Raw genomic sequence first — 23,901 nt, 5'->3', positions numbered from 1 at the left:
TCTGCGCAGGTTAGGGGTTTCAGTCTTCCCCTACCTAGACGACTGGTTGTTGAAGGCGGGCTCGCCCCAGACAGTCGTCCACCACCTTCAGATGACGGCAGACCTCTTGCACGACCTGGGGTTCTCCATCAACGTGCCGAAATCACACCTGTGTCCCTCTCAAAAGCTCCTTTTCATCGGAGCGGTTCTGGACTCGGCGCAGTTTCGGGTTTATCCTCCGGAACGGCGGGTTCGGGATATTCAGGCTTTGATTCCCATCTTTCAGCCGCTATCCCGAGTCTCGGTCAGGTTGACGCTGCGGCTGCTGGGACTGATGGCTTCCTGCATCCTTCTGGTGCATCACGCCAGGTGGCGGATGCGGGCTCTGCAGTGGGACCTGAAGTTTCAGTGGGCCCAGCATCAGGGCAACTTGTCCGACCAAGTCTTGATCTCGGAGGGCACTGCGAGACAACTGCAGTGGTGGCTTACGGACCGCGATTGGGTCAGGGGCAAGTCCCTCTCCCTTCCCCAACCGGAGCACGTTGTCGTGACGGACGCGTCCCTCCAGGGCTGGGGTGGCCACTTGGGAGAGGCAGAGATCAGAGGCATCTGGTCTCCGGCGGAGTCCCGGCTCCATATCAATCTGTTGGAGCTGCGGGCGATTCGTCTGGCACTGAAGGCATTCCTCCCCTTTGTCAACGGGAGTGTAGTGCAGGTGTTCACCGACAACACCACCGCCATGTGGTACTGCAACAAACAGGGCGGAGTGGGGTCGTGGACCCTTTGCCAGGAGGCTCTGCGCCTCTGGCAATGGCTGGAACGTCAGGGCGTGACTCTGACGGTTCAACACCTGGCAGGTTCTCTGAACGCCAGGGCGGACGAACTCAGCCGTCGGTGCTCGATGGATCACGAATGGCGTCTGAACTCGGACGTGGCGCAGGGCATCTTTCTGCAATGGGGAGAGCCTTGGTTAGATCTATTCGCCACAGAAGAGAACGCGCAATGTCATCAGTTCTGCGCGTTGGAGTTTCCAAGACGGCACTCGCACGGCGACGCCTTTCGGCGCGAGTGGAGTTGCGGTCTGTTATACGCCTTTCCGCCTATACCACTTCTGCCCAGAGTGCTGAAGAAGATCAGGTGCGACCGGGCCCAAGTTATCCTTGTGGCTCCGGACTGGGCTCGAAGGTACTGGTATCCCGAGCTACTCAGCATGTCAGTCGGTCCCCCGATCCGCCTGCCCCTTCAGGAGGACCTTCTGTCGCAGCAGCAGGGGACGGTCCTCCACCCGAACCTGTCCAGTCTCCACCTCCATGCTTGGAGATTGAGCGGCGGCAGTTGAGGCCATTTGACTTGCCTCCTGAAGTCTGTGATGTTATTCTGGCAGCCAGGCGTCCCTCCACTAAGTCGGTATACGCCTGTCGGTGGAACAGATTTGTGGCATGGTGCACAGCAAAGGCTGTGGACCCTCTTTCTGCCCCTCTTTCGGAGGTTCTTCTGTTTCTTCTTTCTCTTGCCCAGCAGGGCTCTGCTCTGGGCACTATCAAGGGCTACCTTTCTGCCCTTTCAGCCTTTTTGAGGCTTCCTGATCAGCCTTCTTTGTTCAAATCCCCGATTGTAACTCGATTCTTGAAAGGCATCACTCACATGTTTCCACCTGTTCCGTTTGTGATGCCTCAGTGGGATTTGAACCTGGTTCTGACTTTCCTGATGTGTGCTCCCTTTGAGCCCCTTCATTCTTGCCCTCTCCGTCTCCTGACTTTAAAGACGGCTTTCCTGGTTGCCATCACCTCTGCCAGGAGGGTGAGTGAGCTCCAGGCTCTTTCTGTCCAACCTCCTTTCCTGTCCATTCATCCTGACAAGGTGGTTCTGAGGACTACACCTTCTTTCCTGCCCAAGGTTGTTTCGGCCTTTCACATCGGGCAGTCCATCACCCTCCCTTCCTTCTTCCCGCCTCCGCATCCTTCAAAGGATGAAGAGCGGCTCCATCGTCTGGACCCAAAACGTGCGCTTTCATTTTACATGGATCGCACACGCCAGTTCCGGGTGGATGACCAACTGTTTGTTGGCTACGTGGGTGCGAAGAAGGGACGGGCGGTTTGTAAACGAACCATCTCTCGATGGGTCGTCCTCTGCATCAAAGCGTGCTACTCTTTGGCTCGGAAGGAGCCTCCTGTTGGGCTGAGGGCCCATTCCACTCGGGCCACGGCGGCTACTACTGCCCTGGGCCGGGGAGTCCCCTTGCAGGACATTTGCCAGGCGGCTACGTGGGCCTCGCTGCACACCTTTGCGAGGCACTACTGCCTGGACAGTCAAGTCCGGAGGGATGGCTTCTTTGGCCGTTCTGTCCTCCAGGACTTTCTGGTGTAGTTTTGTATTGGTTCGCAGACCCACCACCGGGGTTGGTATTGCTGGGGTTTGTATTCTAAGGTAAGGAATCTAACACTAACGTGTTTCTTTCAGATGAACAAGTTACTTACCTTCGGTAACGATATATCTGTAAGAAACATTAGTTAGTGTTAGATTCCTTACCGAACCCACCCATCCTCCCCGTTCTGCGAACTGATACCTAGGGTTAAGGTCATCCCTTTCAGGGCCCTAGTTTTTACATGGCACCAGTGTTGGTTCTCTCATGGCTCTGCGTCTCCTGGCGCGGAAAAGCTGTGTGCAAAGAACTGACGTCAGCGCGCGGAGGCGGCGTCTATGTACTCCAGCGACGTCATCACGGCGCACGACGCCGACGACGGACGCGGAGCCGCAGGGGACGCCTGCAGACGACGCCTACCGACGCGCAGGGGTACTGCTACGCAAAAGTTTCCGGATCCAGACTGACGCCTGGGGATATTCTAAGGTAAGGAATCTAACACTAACTAATGTTTCTTACAGATATATCGTTACCGAAGGTAAGTAACTTGTTCTACAGGCCATACTAAACCGGACTCCGTGTTCACACAGGCCGCCCAGCGGAAATCCAACAATCCGGCTGCCGCACTGACTGCGCCTCCGGACAAGGAAGGCCGTAAACTTGATAACATCGGGAAGAGGTTCTCCTCGATGTCGGCCATTAACGTCAGAGCAGCAAACTCGCTTGCGCTCCTGGGACGCTACAATCGCCAGATGTGGGCAGATGTAGCACCATACCTAGGCTCACTGCCAGAGGAGCAGAAAGAAGAGGTCAAGAAAATCCTCCTTGAAGGAGAGCGGTCCGCCTCGGAGATTATTGATGTGGCGATGGATATCGCCTCAACAGGATTTCGCCAGCTGGCGGGGGCGGCTGTCCTTAGGTGCCAAGGCTGGCTGAAAGCTACTTCTTTCCGGCCGGAAGTCCAAGCCAAGGTACTGGATATGCCGTTCGACGGCGAGCTTCTCTTCGGGAAGCATATCGACGAGATGCTCCAGGGTATCAAGAAAGATACCGAGACCGCAAGATCCCTGGGAACACTCCAGTACAAGAATACTTCCTTTTGGGGCTCCAGAGGAAGAGGCCAGCAAACAAGAGGTGGATACCAGGGGTACAAATCCTCCTACGGCTCGTCCCAGCAATACAAACCTCAATACCAACAGAGGCAACAACAAGGCCAGTCTTCTTACAATAAGTCCTCCTTTCGAGGGAGAGGAGGAAAGAAAGATCCCCCCAGAAGACAGTGACTTCTTTCTCAAACAGGCCTCCGCTTCTTCTCCATGTTACGTAGTTGGAGGAAAAATTTCCAACTTCCTCCACAATTGGCAAAAAATAACTACGGATCGTTGGGTTCTCCAACTGGTTCGGTTCGGGCATACTCTGGAGTTTGTGGACACTCCTCCTTCGAACCCTCCATGTCCCATGCCACACAAGAATCTTCATCTTCTTCAAGCGGAACTCTCACTAATGCTTCAAAAAGGAGCTGTAGAAAGAGTTCCCAGAGGTCAGAGGAGGGAAAGGATTCTACTCACGGTTCTTCGTGATACAGAAAAAGGAGAAGAAATGGAGTCCTATACTGGATCTAAGGAACCTCAACACATAACTCAAAAAGCAATCGTTCCGTATGGTATCCATTCAAGAGGTGTTACAACTACTCAATTCCAGGGATTTCATGGTGTCCTTAGACCTCCAGGATGCCTATTTCCACATACTCATCCACAAAAGTCACCGCCAATTCTTAAGGTTCACTGTGGCGGGCAGACATTACCAGTTCAGAGTGTTGCCTTTCGGCCTAAAGTCGGCGCCACGCATTTTTACAAAATGCCTATCTCCAGTGGTAGCCTACCTTCACCAGCAGCATCACCAGGTATTCCCCTACCTGGACGACTGGCTCATCAAGTCTCCTACTCTAGAAGGTGTGAACAGGTCTTCCAACGCCTGTCTTCAGCTCTTCGATAGTCTAGGACTAACACTCAATCAGGAAAAGTCAGAACTGCAGCCCTCTCAACGCCTCACTTTCCTGGGAGCAATTCTGGACACACATCAAGAAAACGCCTTTCCATCACAGGAACGTCAGGCCAAACTGAGGTCGCTGGCAGCACACATTCAGCTCAAAAAGACCATCAAGGTGCGAGTTTTCAAGTCACTGCTAGGAATGATGTCCTCCAACATCCTCCTAATTCCACACTGCCGCCTCCGTATGCGTCCCTTACAGGAGGCATTATCAGCTCAGTGGATTCAAAGTACGGGATCCTTCGACGATCGACTCAGGATCACCCCGTTCATGGTGAAAGCTCTGCACTGGTGGCTTCAAATAAAAAACCTGAACCAGGGCCTTCCATTCCTGCTTCCAGTCTCCCCACACGTGATAACAACAGATGCTGCTCCACATCAATCTGTTAGAGCTGAGGGCAGTATACCTGGCTCCTAGAGCTTTCCTGCCCAGAATCGGGAACTCCCCAGTGCTTGTGAGGATGGACAACACCACCGCAATGCACTACTTAAACAAGCAAGGGGGAACTCGATCCATGACGTTGTCTCAAGAATCGCAGCGAATTTGGAAGTGGCTACTCCAACACAACATCTCGCTGAGGGCGGAGTACGTCCCAGGAGCAGACAACACCCTGGCGGACTCTCTAAGCAGGCAACGCTCCATCTGCCACTAGTAGGAGCTCGACCAACATGCCCACGACGCAGTGTTCTCCCGATGGGGCAGACCTCACCTGGTTCTGTTTGCGACAAAGATCACTGCAAAATGCCAACATTACGCAAGCTGGCTTCCCCAGAAAGGGTCTCTCGGGGATGCATTTTCGATGACATGGTGCAACGTCTTTGCCTACGCTTTTCCACCATTTCCCCTGATCCCCAGGGTCCATCGGAAACTGAAAGCAGAGCATTGCACTTTGATCCTGGTAGCCCCAGCGTGGCCACGCCAACACTGGTTTACAGAACTCCACCTTCTATCGCTGGAGCCTCCGATTCCTTTCAGACCTTACCCGCATCTCCTCACCATGAACCAGGGCAAGTCCAGCATCCAGATCTGACATCTCTCAGATTTTCGGCTTGGCTCCTGAGTTCAGAGAGTTCCAGGACTTAGATATCCCTCAGGACTGCAGGGTCGTCCTAGCCCGGGCCCGGGCTGACAGTATCAATAAGACATATTCCCTTAAGTGGAAGAGATTCTGTTTATGGTGTAAAGCGAACAAACTGCACCCGTTCTCGTCATCTCCGGCACAACTGCTGCCCTACCTGCTTCACCTAGCCAACTCGGGATTGGCCCATGCCTCAATCAAAGTCCACCTGACAGCCATATCTCGATTCAGACGCTCTTCGTCTGGTGCTTCTCTATGGTCCAATAGACTGATCAAGCAGTTTCTAAAAGGCTTATTTAGGACTTATCCTCCAGTGAGACATTTACCACCTACATGGCAGCTCAATCTTGTCCTGGCGCAGTTGATGAAGCACCCCTTCGAGCCGATACATAAAGCGGATCTCAAATACTTGTCATGGAAAACAGCTCTCTTGCTGGCTCTCACGTCAGTAAGGAGGGTGAGCGAGCTACAGGCTTTCTGTATTCAGGACCCGTTCCTTCAGTTCAAACAGGACAGATTCATTCTATGGACTAACCCCAAATTCATACCAAAGGTTCCGTCTGCTTTTCATCTGAACGAACCTATTGTCCTGAGATCTTTCTTCCCTAATCCATCTTCTACAGCAGAAAGATCTCTACATTCCTTAGATCTGAAGAGATGTCTGAAATTCTACCTTCATAGAACAGAACAATTCGCAAATCCAACCAATTATTTATTGCCTCCAGCAGGCCCAGGAAGGGCCTACCATTGACAAAGCAGAGCATTTCAAGATGGATCTCTGCAGCTAACGCCTTCTACCACCAACAAGCGGGTCATCCTCTGCCAGCCAAGGTTCGGGCTCATTCCACTAGAGTGGTTTCCACCTCCATGGCGCTCTTTTCTGGGGTGCCCATTGTCGACATTTGCAGAGCGGCGACATGGAAAAAACCACATACGTTCAGCAAGCACTACTGCTTGGATTCTGAACTTATGAAGGATGCAGCAGTGGGACCGGCGGTGCTCCGTCATCTATTCCATTAGAGGTGAGCCTTCTTCCTTTCATCCCACCTTTCCAATTTTACTGATTGCACATTTCTTATCCTGCTACTGTTTGCAGTTTCTTTTGTTGCACTATTGATAAGTTATTATCAGGTGTCTTACATACTATATTATGCGAAATGTGCTGCCTACTACTCGCTACTCTGATTCAGGCATGTGAATCTATGAAAGATACCCATAATACTGGATAAGAAATGCGTTACTTACCTGTAACTGCAGTTATCCAGTATTGGTATCTTTCATAGATTCACATGCAACCCACCCGCCTCCCCTGGAAGGGCTCACCTTGGTTCTCTCAGTAGGTACTACTTAGCACGGTGCTTACAAAAATCTGAGGGACTAGGGCTCCTTCCAGGAAGGTTCTAGAGGGTGGTAGTAGCTGATTGGCTCCTGGCCAAAGTTTGGTCCTTTTTTACAAAAAAAGTATATATATATGTCTTTAGGACATTACTATTTTATATACCGGGGACTCCCACCCCGACGACGGGGAATGATTTAGGCATGTGAATCTATGAAAGATACCAATACTGGATAACTGCAGTTACAGGTAAGTAACGCATTTCTTCCCTACCCCTTCACTATCCAATTTTATTTATTGATACACACATACTTTCACGTTTTAAGTTTTCCACAGTTTTGCACTGCTCTACAGTTGTCACCCCACACCTTTTTACACCATAGAATTACCTGGGTCTCACAGGTCAGATTAGGCGAATACATCTGTCAGTCTGCTGTGGGTATACTATCTTACCTTCAGGAGTGAAGAATCCCCGATGATGAATAGGGTGGTTTCGGTAGATAACTGATGGGAATTTTTTCTCAAAGAAGGAATACCCTATGCGTGTTGTCACTAGTAAACTTTATTAGTTGTCATTATTCTGTTTTCTCCTTTGCAGATACTTAGTTAGTCATTTTTTCCTTTGACCCATTGCTCCTCTTTGTTGGTGTAACTGGTATGGTAGGGGTGGTAGCAATGCATGGTCGTTAAACATCCCCTAGGACCCTCTTTTCCCTGTCGTCTTCATACTCTTAGATCTCTTCATTTCTTTGTCAAGTACTCAAGTCGCCCTATAGAGTTTTTAATCTTCCAGCACCTACTTGCTTTTCAAGAGTTTCACTGTGCTTTCCTCTGCACCTTGTTTATTTAACTGCTGTATTATTAATCAATCATTTTAAATGGACTACAGGGGTTTCATGAGCCTCCCTCTTTAACAGTTGAGCGGGGAAAAGCTACTCGGGAGTTCTATTTAACATAAAACATAAATTGTTTTGTTCATAGCTCCTTTGACTTTGGAGAGTGCAGGTCTTCAAACAACAACTTATAAACACCACTATACGAGAATAGTATAATGGAGCTTTGGGTGAGGGTGGGGGTGGACAAATGGAACAAGAGAGCATGAGCGGAAGGGATGAGGGGATGAAAGATGGGAGAGGATGATACATGGGAGGGTTGATTAAGTGATGTATGGCGTTATAGATGGAGTTGTGAATTGATGGAGTGAATATTGTGGGGTGGATGGACAGATCAAGAGGATAGATAAATTAATTAAAAGAAAGAAGGAAGTAAATACAGATGGAGGGAGAGAAGAAAGAACAGTAGGATGGATGGATCAATGGAGGACAGAAAAAAATGGAGAAGAAACAAAAAGAAAGAGGGGGGACAAAGACAAAAAAGGATCAAGAAAAGGAGAGAGGTAAAAGGAAAAATGACTGAAAGAAGAATGACGGGAACAAAAGACATTCCAGGATTCCCTCAATGCGAGCTATCACCTAAAGAGCCATATGACTAATGGCAATGAGCTAGCAAGTAAAACAAGTGAGCCAGGAAGTTGAAGTGGGAGGTATTTTTGCTTTTTCTGGCTACTCTCTTGCTGGCCTGCCATTGAAATACTAAGGACACTCAAATTTACCCAAGTAATATCTATTTACTGTCCTCCTCGCCTGGTTATATGTATAGTCAGTGTAGATAATTGCCAGTTGGCAGCAGCTCAATGCTTCAAAGATTGAGGTACATCTATGTAATGGGTCTCCTTGTAGAGATAGTCATTTTTTTTAGATCTGGCTTAGCAAGTGCTTTTTCTCTTTTAACAGTCGTATGTAATAAAAAAAGTTACAAAATTAAAACATATATAGATACAAACGGGCTTTGGGTTAGACCTCTTCATCCATTGATCTGTTCACCTGTCATTCACATTTTGCTTCTGAACACCTCAGCATACAGCTTGTGGCAATGAGTCATCCTGATTGTGTGCACTTCCATATGTACTTTAGTGCCAAAACTTCGCTCTGCCACTGGTTTCTTCTTTCCATTCTTTATCTTTTTTGATGTTACTCAACCGTGTGTGGTCCACTACATATTCAGATTACAGTAATTTTTAATCAACATTACCTTTTCTTTTCACCAATAACTATACTTCCATATGTTCTGTATTAAAACAAAAATGGTTTCTATACTTGTTCTAAATGCACCTGCCTGCTAGGAATCGCCCATACTGTTCTTCTAAATTTAAATGAAATTTCTATTTTTTTATTTATTTGTTTTATTCCAAGCACATGACCGTGTTTAGGCAGTGGCTTGTTATATTTCTGGGACATGCAAGGAATAAAAAGAAATAACGGTCACACAAGCTTGCCAGAGCCAAATTTATTGAGCTTTGTTAGTTAAAGATGTAATTGGATTGCTTGTTAATGCCAGGCTAACTTCCTTTACTAAAGTAATCCAGTGTCATGCCTACAGTGCACCAAGCACTACAGAATGCTGCAACCAACTTAGCTTTGGACCAGTAGCAAGAACGTGCCATGGCAGACAGGAACGCCGGCCTAAATGTCAAGCAATAAGTTTGGTTTGCATTAACTAAGTTGACCTTAAGTCTGCAAATGTCATGCCTGCTCTCTAATCAGCAAAGGATTTAATTTGTCTGTTAGTAGTCCTAACAGATTAGGCTTTCTTGTAAAGTTACATATTCTGATCAGGCAATAGTGGTGTGAAATTTGCTTCTGCTTTCCTGAGAGAGAGAGGCCAAACATCTAGGATCTGCACTAGGCCTGGAAGGAGTTTGCAGAGTTCCGCTACACAGAAAGCCGCGAAGTGACAAAACAACTCCACTGCGCTAAGCAGAACACCGCAAGCGGCAGAGTGCATTACTTTGAGCGTTCACTTGCATTGTTAGCACCGAGTGATTATCACGTGCTGTAAAATCAGCACAAACGGCTTCACACGCAGTGCTAGAAGGCGCTACTTCGTTATGCCTTTTAAGTAGAAGTTCTTCTCAAGCGGCAGCTTCCTAAGTGCGAATAGAAGTTTCTCAACATGAGCGGTAATGACCACCCGCGACCGCTTGCATTGAGAAATCTCGCAGGTAAGTGGTTTAGCATTGGATTTTCTGCACTTGCCAACTTAACGCTGGCGAGCGCAAGTGGGGATTAAACTTTGCTTCGCGGAGCGGACTTTTTCTGAACTCCTCGAGGTCAGCGAAGCGTGGAGTGCGAAAAACTCTGTAAACTCCGTGAACGGAGCAGAGTTCACGGCCCAGGTCTATACTGCACCCTTTGCCTTTCAAGAGTAAAGCGCAAATAAACAACCACATTTGCACCCTGTAAGCTATATATGGCCATTAGTGTACCTCTTGATGCTCACTGCTAGTAAATGTCTGCTAATTTACCTTTTGTCTCCTAGTCTCTTCCAGGGCAGCAGCACTGCTATTTCCTGAATAAGGACGCCCCTCTCCCTGATGGAAGAAGTCTGCAAGGGACCCTACTGAGTAAAATACCCTTCCAGCATCCAGGCAATGTTCCTCTCATCCTCGACCTGATCAGGCATCAAGTTGCCTATAACACTCTGATTGGCAGCTGCGTGAAACGGACAGTGCTGAAAGAAGGTACGCCAATCTCTTCGTGCCATCTTACTGACTGGTAAAGCAGGGCTCGAAACATTTTTACTAGACCTGCAGGTCTAGTAACCTAAAAAATGTACTCGATCTAACTGAAATGTAGTTGACGACAGTTTTTGAAAGCCGAGCAAATGTGCAAAGTTATTTTTATTGCTCATTCACTTTGTGATCAATAAAGATGCCTTTAAATCTTGCAATATTGTCACATTTCCTCTGCTTTCAGAAACAGAGGTCAAATGTGAGTTTGTCTTCCTACTCGCCAGAAAGGGCGAGTAGGATCTAAAAATAGCTCGCCCTAATTGAATTTGGCCTGCAAATGCGAGCGGGTGAGTGGATTTTAAGAGCCATGTTAAGGCTTTTATTGGCTTTGCATCTTAGTAAGAGATTGCATGGAAAAAGCAGATCTTTCCTCTCAGTTTTTATTGGTCAAAACATGCACACAACCATCCACACACTTCACTGGTAAAATGATCACCAGCAGGTGTGGGTTATGATGATAGAGAAAGCCAGTGGCAGAATAAATCAGTGTTTAGAAAAAACAAAGAGTAGTAGGTTGTAGATTGATGGAAACCAGTGGATGTTGGCATACTTTGGGAGAGCCATTGCCAGCAAAGAGCATTGTGCTGTTTGAGAGAGAGTCAATGCTAAGAAACAAAAGGGAAATGGTTGTAATGATAGAGCAGTGGATGCTTGAGGCACTGGGAGAAGGGGAGCTAGCAGTGATAAGGTGGTTAGTGCTGGATTGGAGCAGCACTGCAAGGAATAAGAAAGGGAGTGCAAAGGCACAGCAAAGGTTGAACAGGGTTATAAGGGAGAAAGGGCAAATGGCTGTGGCATGCCCTTGAAGAGGAAGTCCTGCAGACCGGATGTTGTGATGAGTGAGAGAGCCAATGGAATCTGCTGATCACTAGAAGAGCTATGTCAGTAAGGAGAGCCAGCGGATACTGGCATGTGGTGCCAGAGAGACAGTGGGTGACATGGGTATTGTGAGAAGAATTATCATCCGGGAAGCAAGAGAGGAATGTCAATGGATGTTGAAATGCATTAAGAGAGAGGCGTTTTCATAGAAAGGAGAGCCATTGAAGACTTCTTGGCACTTGGAGAGGTACTACCACTTTTAAGACGCCTTTGACATATAAAGTTACTGTCTGTACTCCAGCTTCCGCTATCTGTCTGGTGGGTCCTCCATCTGCAGTTTCTCTCTGTCCTCGCAAGAAGTGGATTGGATGGGAATTATTTTAATTGAAGAGCATGTGCTCAGGATGAGCAGTTTAACATTTCGGCTCTGATGTATGACTGAGCGAGATATGCACAGTTAATGATATGAACTAACCAACTTCTTAGACTGTTGTTGACTGTGAATATTGGGGCATGATGGCTAGAAGACGCCCACTCCCTCGCTGCCTAAAAGTTTGATAATGTCATCCGTTCAAATGCAGACTTAGAGCACGTATGCTTCAAAACATCGCCCAGCTTTCAAGCCATAGCATGTCCTGGGGATGGGGAAGTTAATTTAGTTGACAGAAAGGAGCATCCCCGAAACGACTTCTTATTGTGGCATTTCAATGATGTATTTATGGATGAGGCGTGTTCAGGCTGTCATTTTTCGAGTTGACTTAATTTCAGTAGAGTAGTTGGGCCCTATTTAATTCCTCTGTCCCTCTTACAGTCTATAGCTTACAAACAGAAAATGTGGTGCTTGTGTTAGGCAATTACGGTGAGTTTGTGCCATCTACTAGCATAATATATCTTTTGAGAGAGTGAAGCATTGGATGAAGCCTAAAAGTGATGCAAACCAGGCAGTTGATCACTTGCTGGGTAGCCAATGTAATGGCTGTTGAGACTAAAGTGTTCTGCATAGGTTGGGGATGCTCTGTGTACCTTGCTTGTATTCTAGATAGCCTTGTGTTTTTACACACTGGACTTGACCATTTCATTTAATGCACTCAAAGGCTTTTCTTTCTTTACTCAGAAGCTTATGTTTGTCTGATTTCGAGCATAACAATGACTCTAACCATGCATATTTTGCCCCCCTGGCGCCCCCCCACCCCCAACTGTCGAGGGGGCCATACCGCCCTTCAAACGGGTCTCTGCTTGAGCCACAGACAATGCCCCACCTCCTGACGAAGAGAACAAAAGAGCAAAACGCTTGATGCAGTTGGCTAAAGGGTGGCCATTTGAAGCCGTTACCCACTAGCACATAGCCAACTCCATCTGGTTCCTTTTCTCCTATGATATATCCCAGTGATCCCAGTGGGAGGAAATGCAGATGATGATAAAACCTCTCCCTTAGGAGTTTTGGCTGAGGGAGGAGGAGATGGCGCCGAAGACCAAGACCATCTCCAATACCATCAAACTCCAGCTGAGAGGGGCTCATTTTGAGGCAGCAACCTCAAGGAGGAGCTAGAATACTCCCCCACCCCCCAAATTATCCACAGTCCTATCAGAGGCAACAGCAGTCCTTTCACCAGCAGGTGGACGGGGCTCTTCTCTATATGTCTACATGGCCAATAACTACAAGGGTATTTGTAGCGGAGGCTCCGGTAAAAGGTTCTCCTCCTCCAGACGCTGACTTGCCACGCCTTACATTCACTCCTTCACACGTCACCTGTTATGGGAAGGCTGCAAGATTTCCACCGCTACTTGGATAAAATGACCTCGGATTCACGCAGTCGTCCATTACGTCTGCTGCCTAGAACATCTCCCATTCCCACTTCCAAACAAACATCCCATCGAACACACATACCCTCAGAAAATAACATGTTCAGCTTCGCCAGGAAGGAGTGTGGGGTGCAAGCGCTCCTCAAGGGTGCAATAGAGAGGCTGCTCCCTCACCCCAGAGGCAAGGATCTCTACTCTCTACTTCTTCAGTTTCAAGAAGTGCGACTCCCTAAGTGAAATCCTGGACCTTATGCTCTTCAACAAATACATCCTGTTGAAATATTTCCAGATGGCAACCCTGCAGAACATAATTTATCTGCTCCAGCTGGGCGAATACATGATGGTGTTAGACTTCAGAGGTTCCTACTTTCACATATCCATCCACCCTGCCCACGAGCACTAGCTCCACCTTGTGGTAAGTGGCCAGCACTAATTCAAAATACTACCCTTCGAAGTAATCACTGCCTAATAATCTTCACAAAGTGACTAGCTGTAGCATCTACTCATCTGCGGAGGGGCACCACACATGTTTCCTTATCTCGACGATTGGCTGAACAAGAGAGGACCACCAGACAGCAATGCTCACAAGTTGCAATCTCACGGCTGCACAGTTTGGGATTCACCATTAATGCGACCAAGTCCCTCCTTCAACCTCTACAAGTCCAGTCATTCATGGAGTATGTCTTAAACACTGTTGGTTCCGGATCTGGTGTTAGTGGACTAATGCGTCCACTGCAGGGACCTGTTTTTTTCCTCATGGTCACAAGTTCAAATCTCGGCGGGTCTACTCAGCCTTTCAACCTTATGAGATTGATAAAATGAGTGCTATTGAGTTGGGTAAAAATAAACATCTGTTATTTAGTGTCGAGATACCCTTCTGGGTGAATATCCACGTTACAAATACACGTTTTGTTATGTAATGCTATGTTACATGCAAAGCCCACGCCAAACGCAGAGGGTTTTTGCATTTCTGCTGTAGCTACATCGTTTTCAGCAAAATCTTCAGCCTACAGTCAGAACAGTAATGTGCTTCCTAGCTGTGATGGTCTCATGCAGCGTCATAGTCCCCCCATGCCCAGCTCCACATTGACCCATTGCAGAGGCGGAGGGTCACAGGAAGGAAGTAGTGTTTGTCAATTTCAGCTCCCCTTACACTCCACAGTGGTGAAGGGCAACAACCTATTTGCAGACCTTGTTCTACAGGTGACCAGTACCACAGATGCATCTTTGTGAGACTGGGGTGGGAGATCTAGTGGTGTGAGCCTCCATCTGCCTGCTCCCCAATTTAATTAATGTATTTATTTTGTTTTGGAACTCCTACGGAGGTCCACAAAAACACACCAATAATGAAAAAAACCAGACATTGCATACAGTACAAAATTCCTTCCTTATACATTACTATAATATTATATCAAAAATAGTGAGAAATGTTCAAACAATGCTATAATACATGAAACAGTCACATGACCGACCGATAAAATTTCTTATATACGTACTAAGAAATGTGCAAATGATGCTATGAATACATAGAGCGGTTAAATAGACAACCAATTGATATTTAATCGGAACTAGAGTACTACTGTTAGACAAGATGCGAATAAATAGGCAAAAATGTTCTAAAAAATTGATATATCTTAAAACAAACCATTTCATCCGGGGGGGACAAAACCAGAGAACGTGCATCCTGAGCAGAGTGAATATTGAATCTGATAAAAACTGGTTTTAAAAACACTCGCCTGGCACTTTGCAGTTTTGAACATACAATTAAGACATGGTTTAGATCTTGGATATGCAGCTGGCACTATTCACAAATTCTGTTCTCTCTAGGTGTTTTGTTCCAGATGCTAGTGACATCTCTTAAAGGCAGCAGATTAAGTCTCAGTAGGAGTATCAGCCTTCTAATCCCATGAGGGATATTCCAAGTTAAATAAGGCTGTGGTTTGTTCCCCAATGCACTCCCACTGACCGCCACGTTACTGGGCCTGGATTTACATAAAGCAGTATCTCTCGCTAAACTGATAGGGGATCTAAATTTCTTAAAAAACTGTTTCAAACCAGATTTAGGCATTGGAGAAGCGGAAGTTAAAGGAAGGCCGAAATGGTCAATTGCACATAGAAAGGACCTAAAAAACGTGGATTGTGCTTTTAGAGTGCAAAAGACTTCTGTTCTCAGAGCAGCTCTAAGGGTACCCTCTTCCCCCAAAAAGAGAGAGTTACCCCACCTAAGAACTGCTGCCTGGGCTAAAATAAAGGACAAGACTAATCCAAATTCAAGGTGCAGAGCATGTGGGGCAGCCAGAGAATTTAAATTGCAGATTTGGCGCATAATTCGTCCTTCTGCTTTGTCAAACAAAAGCCAATAATTCATGTGCACCACCTCGGCAGCATAGATTAACAAGGGTGGGATTTTAACCTTAAAAACAGATAAGACCTGGCTAAAATGGCAACTCACGCACGTTTTATAGAGTCTGTTTAATGCACTTGCCTGGGAGACCGCTTTACTAACAGTGTTTAGTGTGCTCCAAGTATCGACCTGTGTTGGAAAAAACTTTCCCTAAATATACATACGATCAAACAATTCCATTTTTTCAGAACCAAGCATCCATCTTAAACATCTCTTTATTCTGACCCCATTCTTACGAAAAACCAAGATCTTGCTTTTTGCAATGTTAATTTTTAAAAAGTGAACCTCTGCATATTTATTTAAAATGTCCAGACGGCGTTGCAGACCAATAGGTGTTAAATCAAATATTGCAACATCATCTGCGTACAATAAAGACCCAACTGACATTTGACCAATTATGGGGGCATCCCCTCTCACCGAGTTCAAAGCGCCAGGGAGATCAGCAATATACAATGAAAATAAAAGTGGTGCTAATAAACAACCCTGCTTAAGCCCATTATACGTTCTAATTTTGCATGTTAACCCCCGCGATCCTCCCATTAGAACCTGGCACCAGGTGCCACTATGCAATTCCATAATCAGACCCAGGAGGTGATTTGGGATGCCGAGGGAGACAAGTTTACTCCACAGGGTCTGGCGGTCTACCTTGTCAAACGCCGTGGAGATATCAATAAAGGCTGTACAAAACTGGCATCCTTCAGGTGAATACATATTTCTCCACAATTGTCTGAACAACTGCTATATTATCTATGGTTCTTTCTAAAGCCGGCTTGTTCTGGTGGAAGGATATCCTGTTCATAAACCCATTGTTGTAAATGGCATAATATGCTTTTTGCAAATAATTTGCCTGAGGCATCCAGAAGGGCAATCTGTCTAAAACTACTTCACACGGTTTTTGGTCCTTTTTTATAGAGGGGGACTATAATGCTCCCCTTCCAAGAGGGGTGGGTTTTATTCATACAGAAACAATATTTAAAAAGTGACTCTAAAAAATCACCCCATACTTCTGGCTCCTTTTTGATAAGTACAATCGGGATACCATCCGGCCCTTGTGTGCCGTAAGTTCTAGCAGTCTTTATGTACTTTACCAATTCCTTTCCTAGAGGTGAACCAAATTCTGGAAAAACAGCAAACGCAGGTTTAACCCCATCAGGCGACATGGGAGAGACTGGACTATTGTTTCTATATAATAGAGCGATGTATTCCACCCATTCCTTTTCGGGAATCGGTATCGGAGTAGCCCTCTGCCTTGAATCGCAATATTCAGCGATCAAGTGCCAATATTTTCTCGAGTTTTTGGCCCTTGCGGCTTCCCTCAGCCCTATCCACTTCACATCAAACTCCTTTCTTTTTTCACTGAGGGTGAGGCGACTTCTCATTCGCTTGAGGCGATTGATTTTCTGCTGTCGACCAAAGAGGTAATGTATGTGCTGTTTTCGAACAAGATGGTTAATTGCCTGTTTTAAAAATATCATGTAAGGACTATCTTGTTTATACGCGAGAGGTTCAGAAGATGTGGAGCTTAAATTACAAATCTTCTTCATTTGGGCCTCGAAGAACGATATGATGTTGGAGTGAGTAATACCTTGCTTTTCGACATACACCGTCTTCACAATGGAGCCTACTTCAACAGTATTTTTGGGCGTCCAAATGGATCGACCATTGCCTTTATTAAAAGTGGCCAAGCCCTGACCGCAATTCCCCAAGTCCAGTGTGGGTAGATCAAAGGCCACTGACATTCCCACTATACAGTGGTCGCTCCATAACGACGGGTTCACAAAAAAGTTATCACAAGCCCCAAACATTTGGTAGGAAACAATCACATAGTCTAAAAGGCTCTGAGTATGTTGAGAATGAAAGGTAAAATGGGCTGTTTTATCGTCGGGCACTCTCTAGTTTACGATAACAAGATCTGAACATCTAACGCTATCAAGCAAGAGGAACCCCCGCTTGTCTGTCTTTACTTTATTTGGTAATATAATCTCAGGGATGTGCCAGGTTTCCTCTTTGTCAGAATTGGCATAAATCTCAGAGGCAGAATTCGGAATTTTAGCATTTAAGTACCCCACTACTATCACTAGGGGACAATCTTCCCTAAAAGCTATTTCTTGAATAAAAGAAAAAAATGCTGGCAAAAAATGATCAAAGTTTTTCCCAGGGGGGACATACAAGTTTGCCACAAGAAAAGAGGTGAGCGTGTCAGAGTCTCCCAAGCATGCCAGCTTCAAACATATACTGAGATTTGATGGGTCGGGGAAAACCTTCTGATTCCAATTGATGGAGCAGGATAGATACACCCCCCCCCCCCCACTGGCGTGACCCCTTTCCGATCACTTCGCACAGAAAGAATATACAAAATAGCCATCACATTCAAACTCTTTACAAGACCACGTTTCTTGTAGACATATAATTATGGGATTCATGCTTTTTAAGGAATTTAATTTTGATTCCTTGGGTCCCAGACCAGCCATATTCCAGGACACGAGTAGCCCACCCCGGCTACCTCAATGGTGCACTCCTTACTCTATCCGCATGAGTGTTATTCAAGACTCTTGCAACCCAATTCCACTGGCCAAATTCATCTTCTATGACTAGAGTCTGAGGGTCAGCTCCTACGATGGGTACAACATTTATTAAACGCCCCCTTCAGTCCACGGAAACCACTATATCTTTAGGATTGACCGCAGAATGCTCTATTTCGGGGCCCAATGCGTCTAGTGCCACTGATTTAGTAATCTTCAGGACTTTTAGGTTTTGGCTTTTGGGGCCTGCAATTTGATTTTCCTCAAATTCATTAACAGATGTTACATCAAGCCCTTGTTTAAAAAAAACTCAGTTCTGTAGTAGGGGATCTCTGTGTATAGTCATAATCTAGTGAATAGTCCCGCCCATGTGCGTGGACCCCGGAGCAATCAAAAATAATCTCTTAAGTCGTCAAAAATTGCAGACCTGCACAGACACTTAAGAGAGAATTTAAAGACAGATAATACAGCCTATATCCACAGGCTACATTGTCCAGTTCTTCAACTAGAAATTCCACCAAAAACCCACAAACCGCACAGCCTGTCCAGTATTTTCCACAGAGAAAATCCTTTCCCTACTAGCAGAAGCCTCTGGAATGATAGAGAAAGTAGTGGACAGACAAGCCCCATAGGCTGCCATTATGTGGCTCAGAACAGGATACTGTGCCTTTAAGATAACCTTCCAGCACTCTCTGTCTCCCAGAATGCACAGCAAGTCCCTTTTACTTTCAGTTCTTTTTTCAGGCTCCTGCAAGCAGGACCCTGGAGCATTGAACTCTCCCTTTCTAGGGTTTTTCTTTTCAGAATTTTTCACTTTTTAAGTGTTTGAGTGTTTTCATTTGAAGTACTTTGGTGCTTTCTTCTTTGTGTGCGTCTTTCACACTCTTTTATTTGTCACAATGCCTGCTTTGTTTGACAAATGCCCAGAGTGTTCGAGGAAGAAGGCCAAGTCGGACCCACACGAGGTGTGCATCATCTGCCTTCCCTCTTATGTTCCAGAGGAGTGTGACATTTGCCAGTCCTTTTCCAGCAGGACCCTGAGAGACAGGATGAAGATCAGGCTCCAGGGCCTGGAAGATAGAAGACTGAAGGCACAAGGTGGGTCTGGGCATACTTCATCTGCCCTTGCTGCGGCCTCTGGAGGGCTCTCCAGGGGCAGGTAGACCAGCAAACGTCCATGTTCTCCGCCGGCGTCGATAGCACCGACGATGGCGTCGAGAGGGATGACAGCAGTCTGTTCCCATTCTCCCCAGGGCTCTGGGTCGAGGCGACGTTCGGCGCCGAGGGGCCTGACTAGACCGCCGTCGACGATATCTTCATAGTCGTTGAGTCATCGACGTCGAGCGGCCCGGCGTCGGTGCTCACCGTCGAGGCGACACCGCCGTTCGCCGTCGGCGAAGAGGAAGAGGTCGTCGTCGAGGGGATCCTTGACTTCAAGGAGGACATCGAAGTCGAGGAGGCGTTCGCCGTCGAGGAGGCGTTCGCCGTCGAGGGAACGTCGGTCGCCGTTGAGGCGACGGTCTTCGACGCCAAAGAAGCGCAGAAGGAGTTCTGGCGCCAGGAGTTCCTCTGGGTCCGCTAGGACGCGCCGACGGGCTCTGCCTCGCCATCGCCTCCTAAAAAGAAAAGGGAGTCACAGGGCTCTGTGTACTCCGAGGTATATACACCTCCTAAGCCGAGGACACCTACCCCTCCTCCGTTGCCCAAGGATCCTCCGCCGCGGAATCCCACTCCGCCTTCGCTTCCACCGCCCCCTCCTCATTTTCATCCTCTGCTTCCTCCTGCTGGACCGCCGGTGGTTCCGCCAAGGACGGCTTCACTACCATGGTAACCGACGCCGCCTAAGGGTACTCCTCAGCCGAGGTGCCCGGTCAGGCCGCAGTCGCCTGCTCTATGAGGCCGGTGGAGCGTCCGCAGTCGCCTGCTCCTGTGAGGCCTGTGGTGCGTCCGAAGTCGCCTGCTCCTGTGAGACCCGTGGAGCGTCCGAAGCCGAGGAGATCGCGTTCCTGCTCCGACTGAAGGGGGAGATCACGTAGTCGTCACCGGTCTTCAACAAGATCAAGACAACGCCACAGGAGGCGCCGATCCAGATCCCACACAAACTCTTCTGAGACCAGGGACTACTCGCCGACTTTGTCAGAATTCTCAGGGACAAGAGTGTCGCCTGTAGACGACAGCGTCTCATTCCAAGATGTTCTGCTGAGGGGTGCGGCTAAGTTGGGCATCACGGTGATGGTGCCTACGCCCACAACGTCCGTGATTTTCAAGACGCTACATAAAAAGCACCTGTCTCGACCGTTGCTGCCTCTAGTACCAGGATTGGTGGAGCCCGCCGAGGAGTTGTCTCTCACTCCAGCGGTGACGAAGGCGGCCCTCTTCAGGCTCCTCAAGAAGTACCGGGCTCCGGACTCTGACCTGGCCTTTCTTAGGATGGATCCGTCGTCTACAGTGCCTCCTGATAAGGAGAGCCGCTGGATAGACTCGGCTGGCAGGATGGTCTGTGGGACAGCATCTACCACAATGAAGGCGGCCAGTGCCGCGGCTTTGCTAGGGCGATACGACCGATCCCTATGGGAGTCCCTCCAGCAATTCACCAAGCTCCTTCCTTGAGAAAAGAAAGAAAACTTTCAGGAGATCCTGAATGAGGGGATGTTGGTGTCGAACCAACTCATCAGCGCGGCTGCTGATGTGTCCCTGCTGGCGGTCATGGGTACTGCCATGGTGTCAACCAACGGCGCCACGCTTGGCTTCGACTTAAGTCTCTCAAACCAGAGGCTCGACAACGGGTGGCTAACCTGCCTTTCTCGGGGGACACCCTGTTTGGCAAGCATGCGGACGACTAAATGGGCCGCATGAAAGCGGAGGCCGAGACCCTGACGGCTGTCGGGTTGGAGAAGCCCAAGGAGAAGACCTACCGCCCGTTCCAGAGACGGTTCAATGCGGAGGGCAGCGGGCGAGGACAGGCTTCGGGACAGCAGCAGCAGCAGCAACAACAACAGCAGCAGCAGTTCTAGAGGCCCTTCCAGAAGCGCCAGAAGGGCAGAGGTGGCCAGCAGTCCGCAGCAGCGAACAAATGTCCGGCCGGGTCTAGTCCCTGAGCGGTTACTTCCCCTGCATCCGTTACCCGCACCGGTGGGGGGAAGCTTTCAATTTTTTCTGGCAGAGTGGAGAAAAATTACTCCGGACAAGTGGGTGCTGAATATTGTTTTCGGTTCACCAGCCCGCCTCCAGCAATTCCACCGGTCAGCTCGCAGTTTCACCTACGCGAGCTCCAGGCGGAGGCCGATGCCCTGTTAAGGAAAAGGGCAATAGAAGACGTACCTCTGTCTCACAGGGGAAGAGGTCTGTACTCACGGTTCTTTCTGGTTCGCAAGAAGGACAAGCACGAGTTCAGGCCCATTCTGGATTTGCGACAAGCAAACAAGTGGATTCGCAGAGAGAAATTTCGCATGCTGTTGTTGCATCAGATTTATCCTCAGCTGCAACAGGGAGTCTGGCTATGTGCTATAGACCTACAGGATGCTTACTTCCATGTGCCCATTGCACACAAACACAGGAAGTCATGCGATTCCAAGTCGGCGCCAATCATTATCAGTACACAGTACTGCCATTCGGGCTGAAGTCTGCGCCCAGAACTTTCTCGAAGTGCATGACAGTGGTAGCTGCACACCTGAGGAAGAACATGGTGTTAGTCTACCCGTACCTGGATGATTGGTTGATCAAGGCCTCCTCATTCTCGGAAGCTCAAACGCACTTCCAGAAGGCGTGCGTTCTCTTGAACAAGCTGGGGTTGCACATCAACATGTCCAAGTGTCACAACTCCCGTCCAGTGCATACAGTACTTGGGAACCTCCATCAATACGCTGTCAGCAAGCGTGTCTCCTTCGGAGGAGAGTCGATTATCACTCCTTCGGAAGGCTCAGGCTCTTATGACCGCTCCATCTACAACAGTGAGGACGGTGTCTTCTCTACTGGGGTCGATGGCCTCTTGTATCTTCCTCACGCCACACGCACAGCTGCGCATGAGACCATTGCAGGAGTACTTGGAGGATCAGAGGAAAGGGTCTTGGGACGACAAGATACAACTGTCTCTGCATGCTCTTCAGTCTCTGAAGTGGTGGTGTTCAGCGGAGAATCTCCTCAGAGGGGTTCCCTTCCACAAGGACATTCCCACGCAGACTATTGTGACGGATGCGTCTCTCCACGGCTGGGGGGCGCACTCCAGAGACTTACAGATTCAGGGAACGTGCTCTCAGATGGAGTCCACGTATCACATCAATTTCCTGGAACTCAGAGCTGTTCACTTGGCGCTGAAGGCCTTTCATCCGTCCTTCCAGACCAACTCTCTGCTTGTACAGACGGACAATACGACCACAATGTATTACCTCAACAAGCAGGGGGGCTCGAGATCAGGCACTCTGTCTCAGGAGGCGCAGGCGATCTGGCACTGGCTTCTGGCCAGAGGACTGACGATAACGGCTACCCATCTACCAGGTGTGCAGAATGTTCAGGCGGACGCACTGAGCAGACTGATTCAGGAAAACCACGAATGGGTCATAAACGACGAAGTACTAGGAGAAGTCTTCGCAAGGTGGGGTACTCCAGACGTAGATCTGTTCGCCACCGCCGAAAACAGCAAATGCCGAGACTTCGACTCCAGGTACTACCAGCAGGGGACGCTGGGGAATGCGCTATGGATCAACTGATCGAACAGCTTTCTGTACGCTGATTCCGGCGGTGCTCATCCAGCTGGCCCACTCCAGGGCGCGGATGATCCTGATCGCCCCGGAATGGCCCAGGCAGTGGTGGCTCATGGACCTGCTTCACCAGTCTCTCCTTCCTCACATACGGCTGCCGTGCCGGCCGGACCTTCTCACGAAGTTCGAGGGGCAGATGAGTTTGGTGGCATGGCTCCTGAGATAGTGCAATATGGCCATTTGAATCTACCAGAAGATTGTATGGACATACTGAAGGAGGCTAAGCGACCTTCCACTAGGACTTCCTATGCTTACAAGTGGAAGAGATTCTGCATCTGGTGCAAGTCCAAGAACTATGATCCAACAACATGTAAGGAAGATGTCATCCTTCCGTATCTTCTACATTTGGTGCAGTCTGGCCTTAATTTCCATCCCATTAAGGTTCATCTCGCTGCGGTGACTGCCTACAGGAAATACCCTTCACAGACTTCCTTCTTCCAGATCCCTGTGATCAAGGATTTTTTGGAAGGCTTGAAGAAAGTGTTCCCTCCTGTCCGGCTTCCTTCGCCTTCATGGGAATTGAATGTGGTGCTGTCCAGATTGATGAAGGAGCCTTTTTAACCTATTCATAAGGCTTCGTTGCAGCACCTGTCCTGGAAGGCGGCATTCCTCGTGGCCATCACATCGGCCCGCAGGGTGAGTGAAATTCAGGGCGTTGTGTTGCCAAGAACCTTATACTGTATTTCATGCTGCTAAGGTTGTTATGCATACTCACCCTAAATTTCTTCCAAAGGTTATCTCTGATTTCCATGGTAACCAGACCATAACTTTTCCTACGTTTTTTCAGAATCCTTCATCTCCAGCGGAAAGGTCTCTGCATTCCCTGGATGTGAGGAGGGTGTTGAAATTTTACCTGGATAACACCAAAGATATTCGTAGGTCAGACCAATTGTATATCAATTATGGATCAGTCAGGAATGGTCTTGCTACCTCAAAACAGTCCATCTCTAGGTGGATTGTGTCCTGTATACAATTGTGTTACCAAGAGGCTAATAAGACCTTAGGGGGTAAACCTAAGGCTCATTCCACCAGGGGCAAAGCTGCCACGGCTGCTTTGCTGCGTAATGTTCCAATTGCAGAAATCTGCAAGGGGGCCACTTGGAAGTCGGTCCATACCTTTGCTAAGCATTACTGTCTGACACTGATGCCAGGACAGACGC

At 48.1% G+C, this 23,901-nt stretch overlaps 1 protein-coding gene across 2 annotated transcripts in view; it reads left to right on the top strand.

Annotated features, from left to right (window-relative positions):
- MED1 (mediator complex subunit 1) overlaps positions 1 to 23,901 on the top strand; it is a 459,486-nt gene that overhangs the window by 252,992 nt on the left and 182,593 nt on the right. For both annotated transcript variants that reach the window (XM_086924345.1, XM_086924344.1), the window contains one exon: positions 10,184 to 10,385. In XM_086924345.1, the coding sequence (XP_086780471.1) occupies positions 10,184 to 10,385 (202 nt within the window). The remainder of the gene's footprint in view (positions 1 to 10,183; positions 10,386 to 23,901) is intronic.

Source organism: Lissotriton vulgaris, chromosome 5, assembly GCF_964263255.1.
Source record: "Lissotriton vulgaris chromosome 5, aLisVul1.2, whole genome shotgun sequence".
NCBI classification, from domain to species: Eukaryota; Metazoa; Chordata; class Amphibia; order Caudata; family Salamandridae; genus Lissotriton; species Lissotriton vulgaris.
Note: the sequence above shows the minus strand (reverse complement) of the source record. Positions and strands in the feature narration are given on the sequence as shown.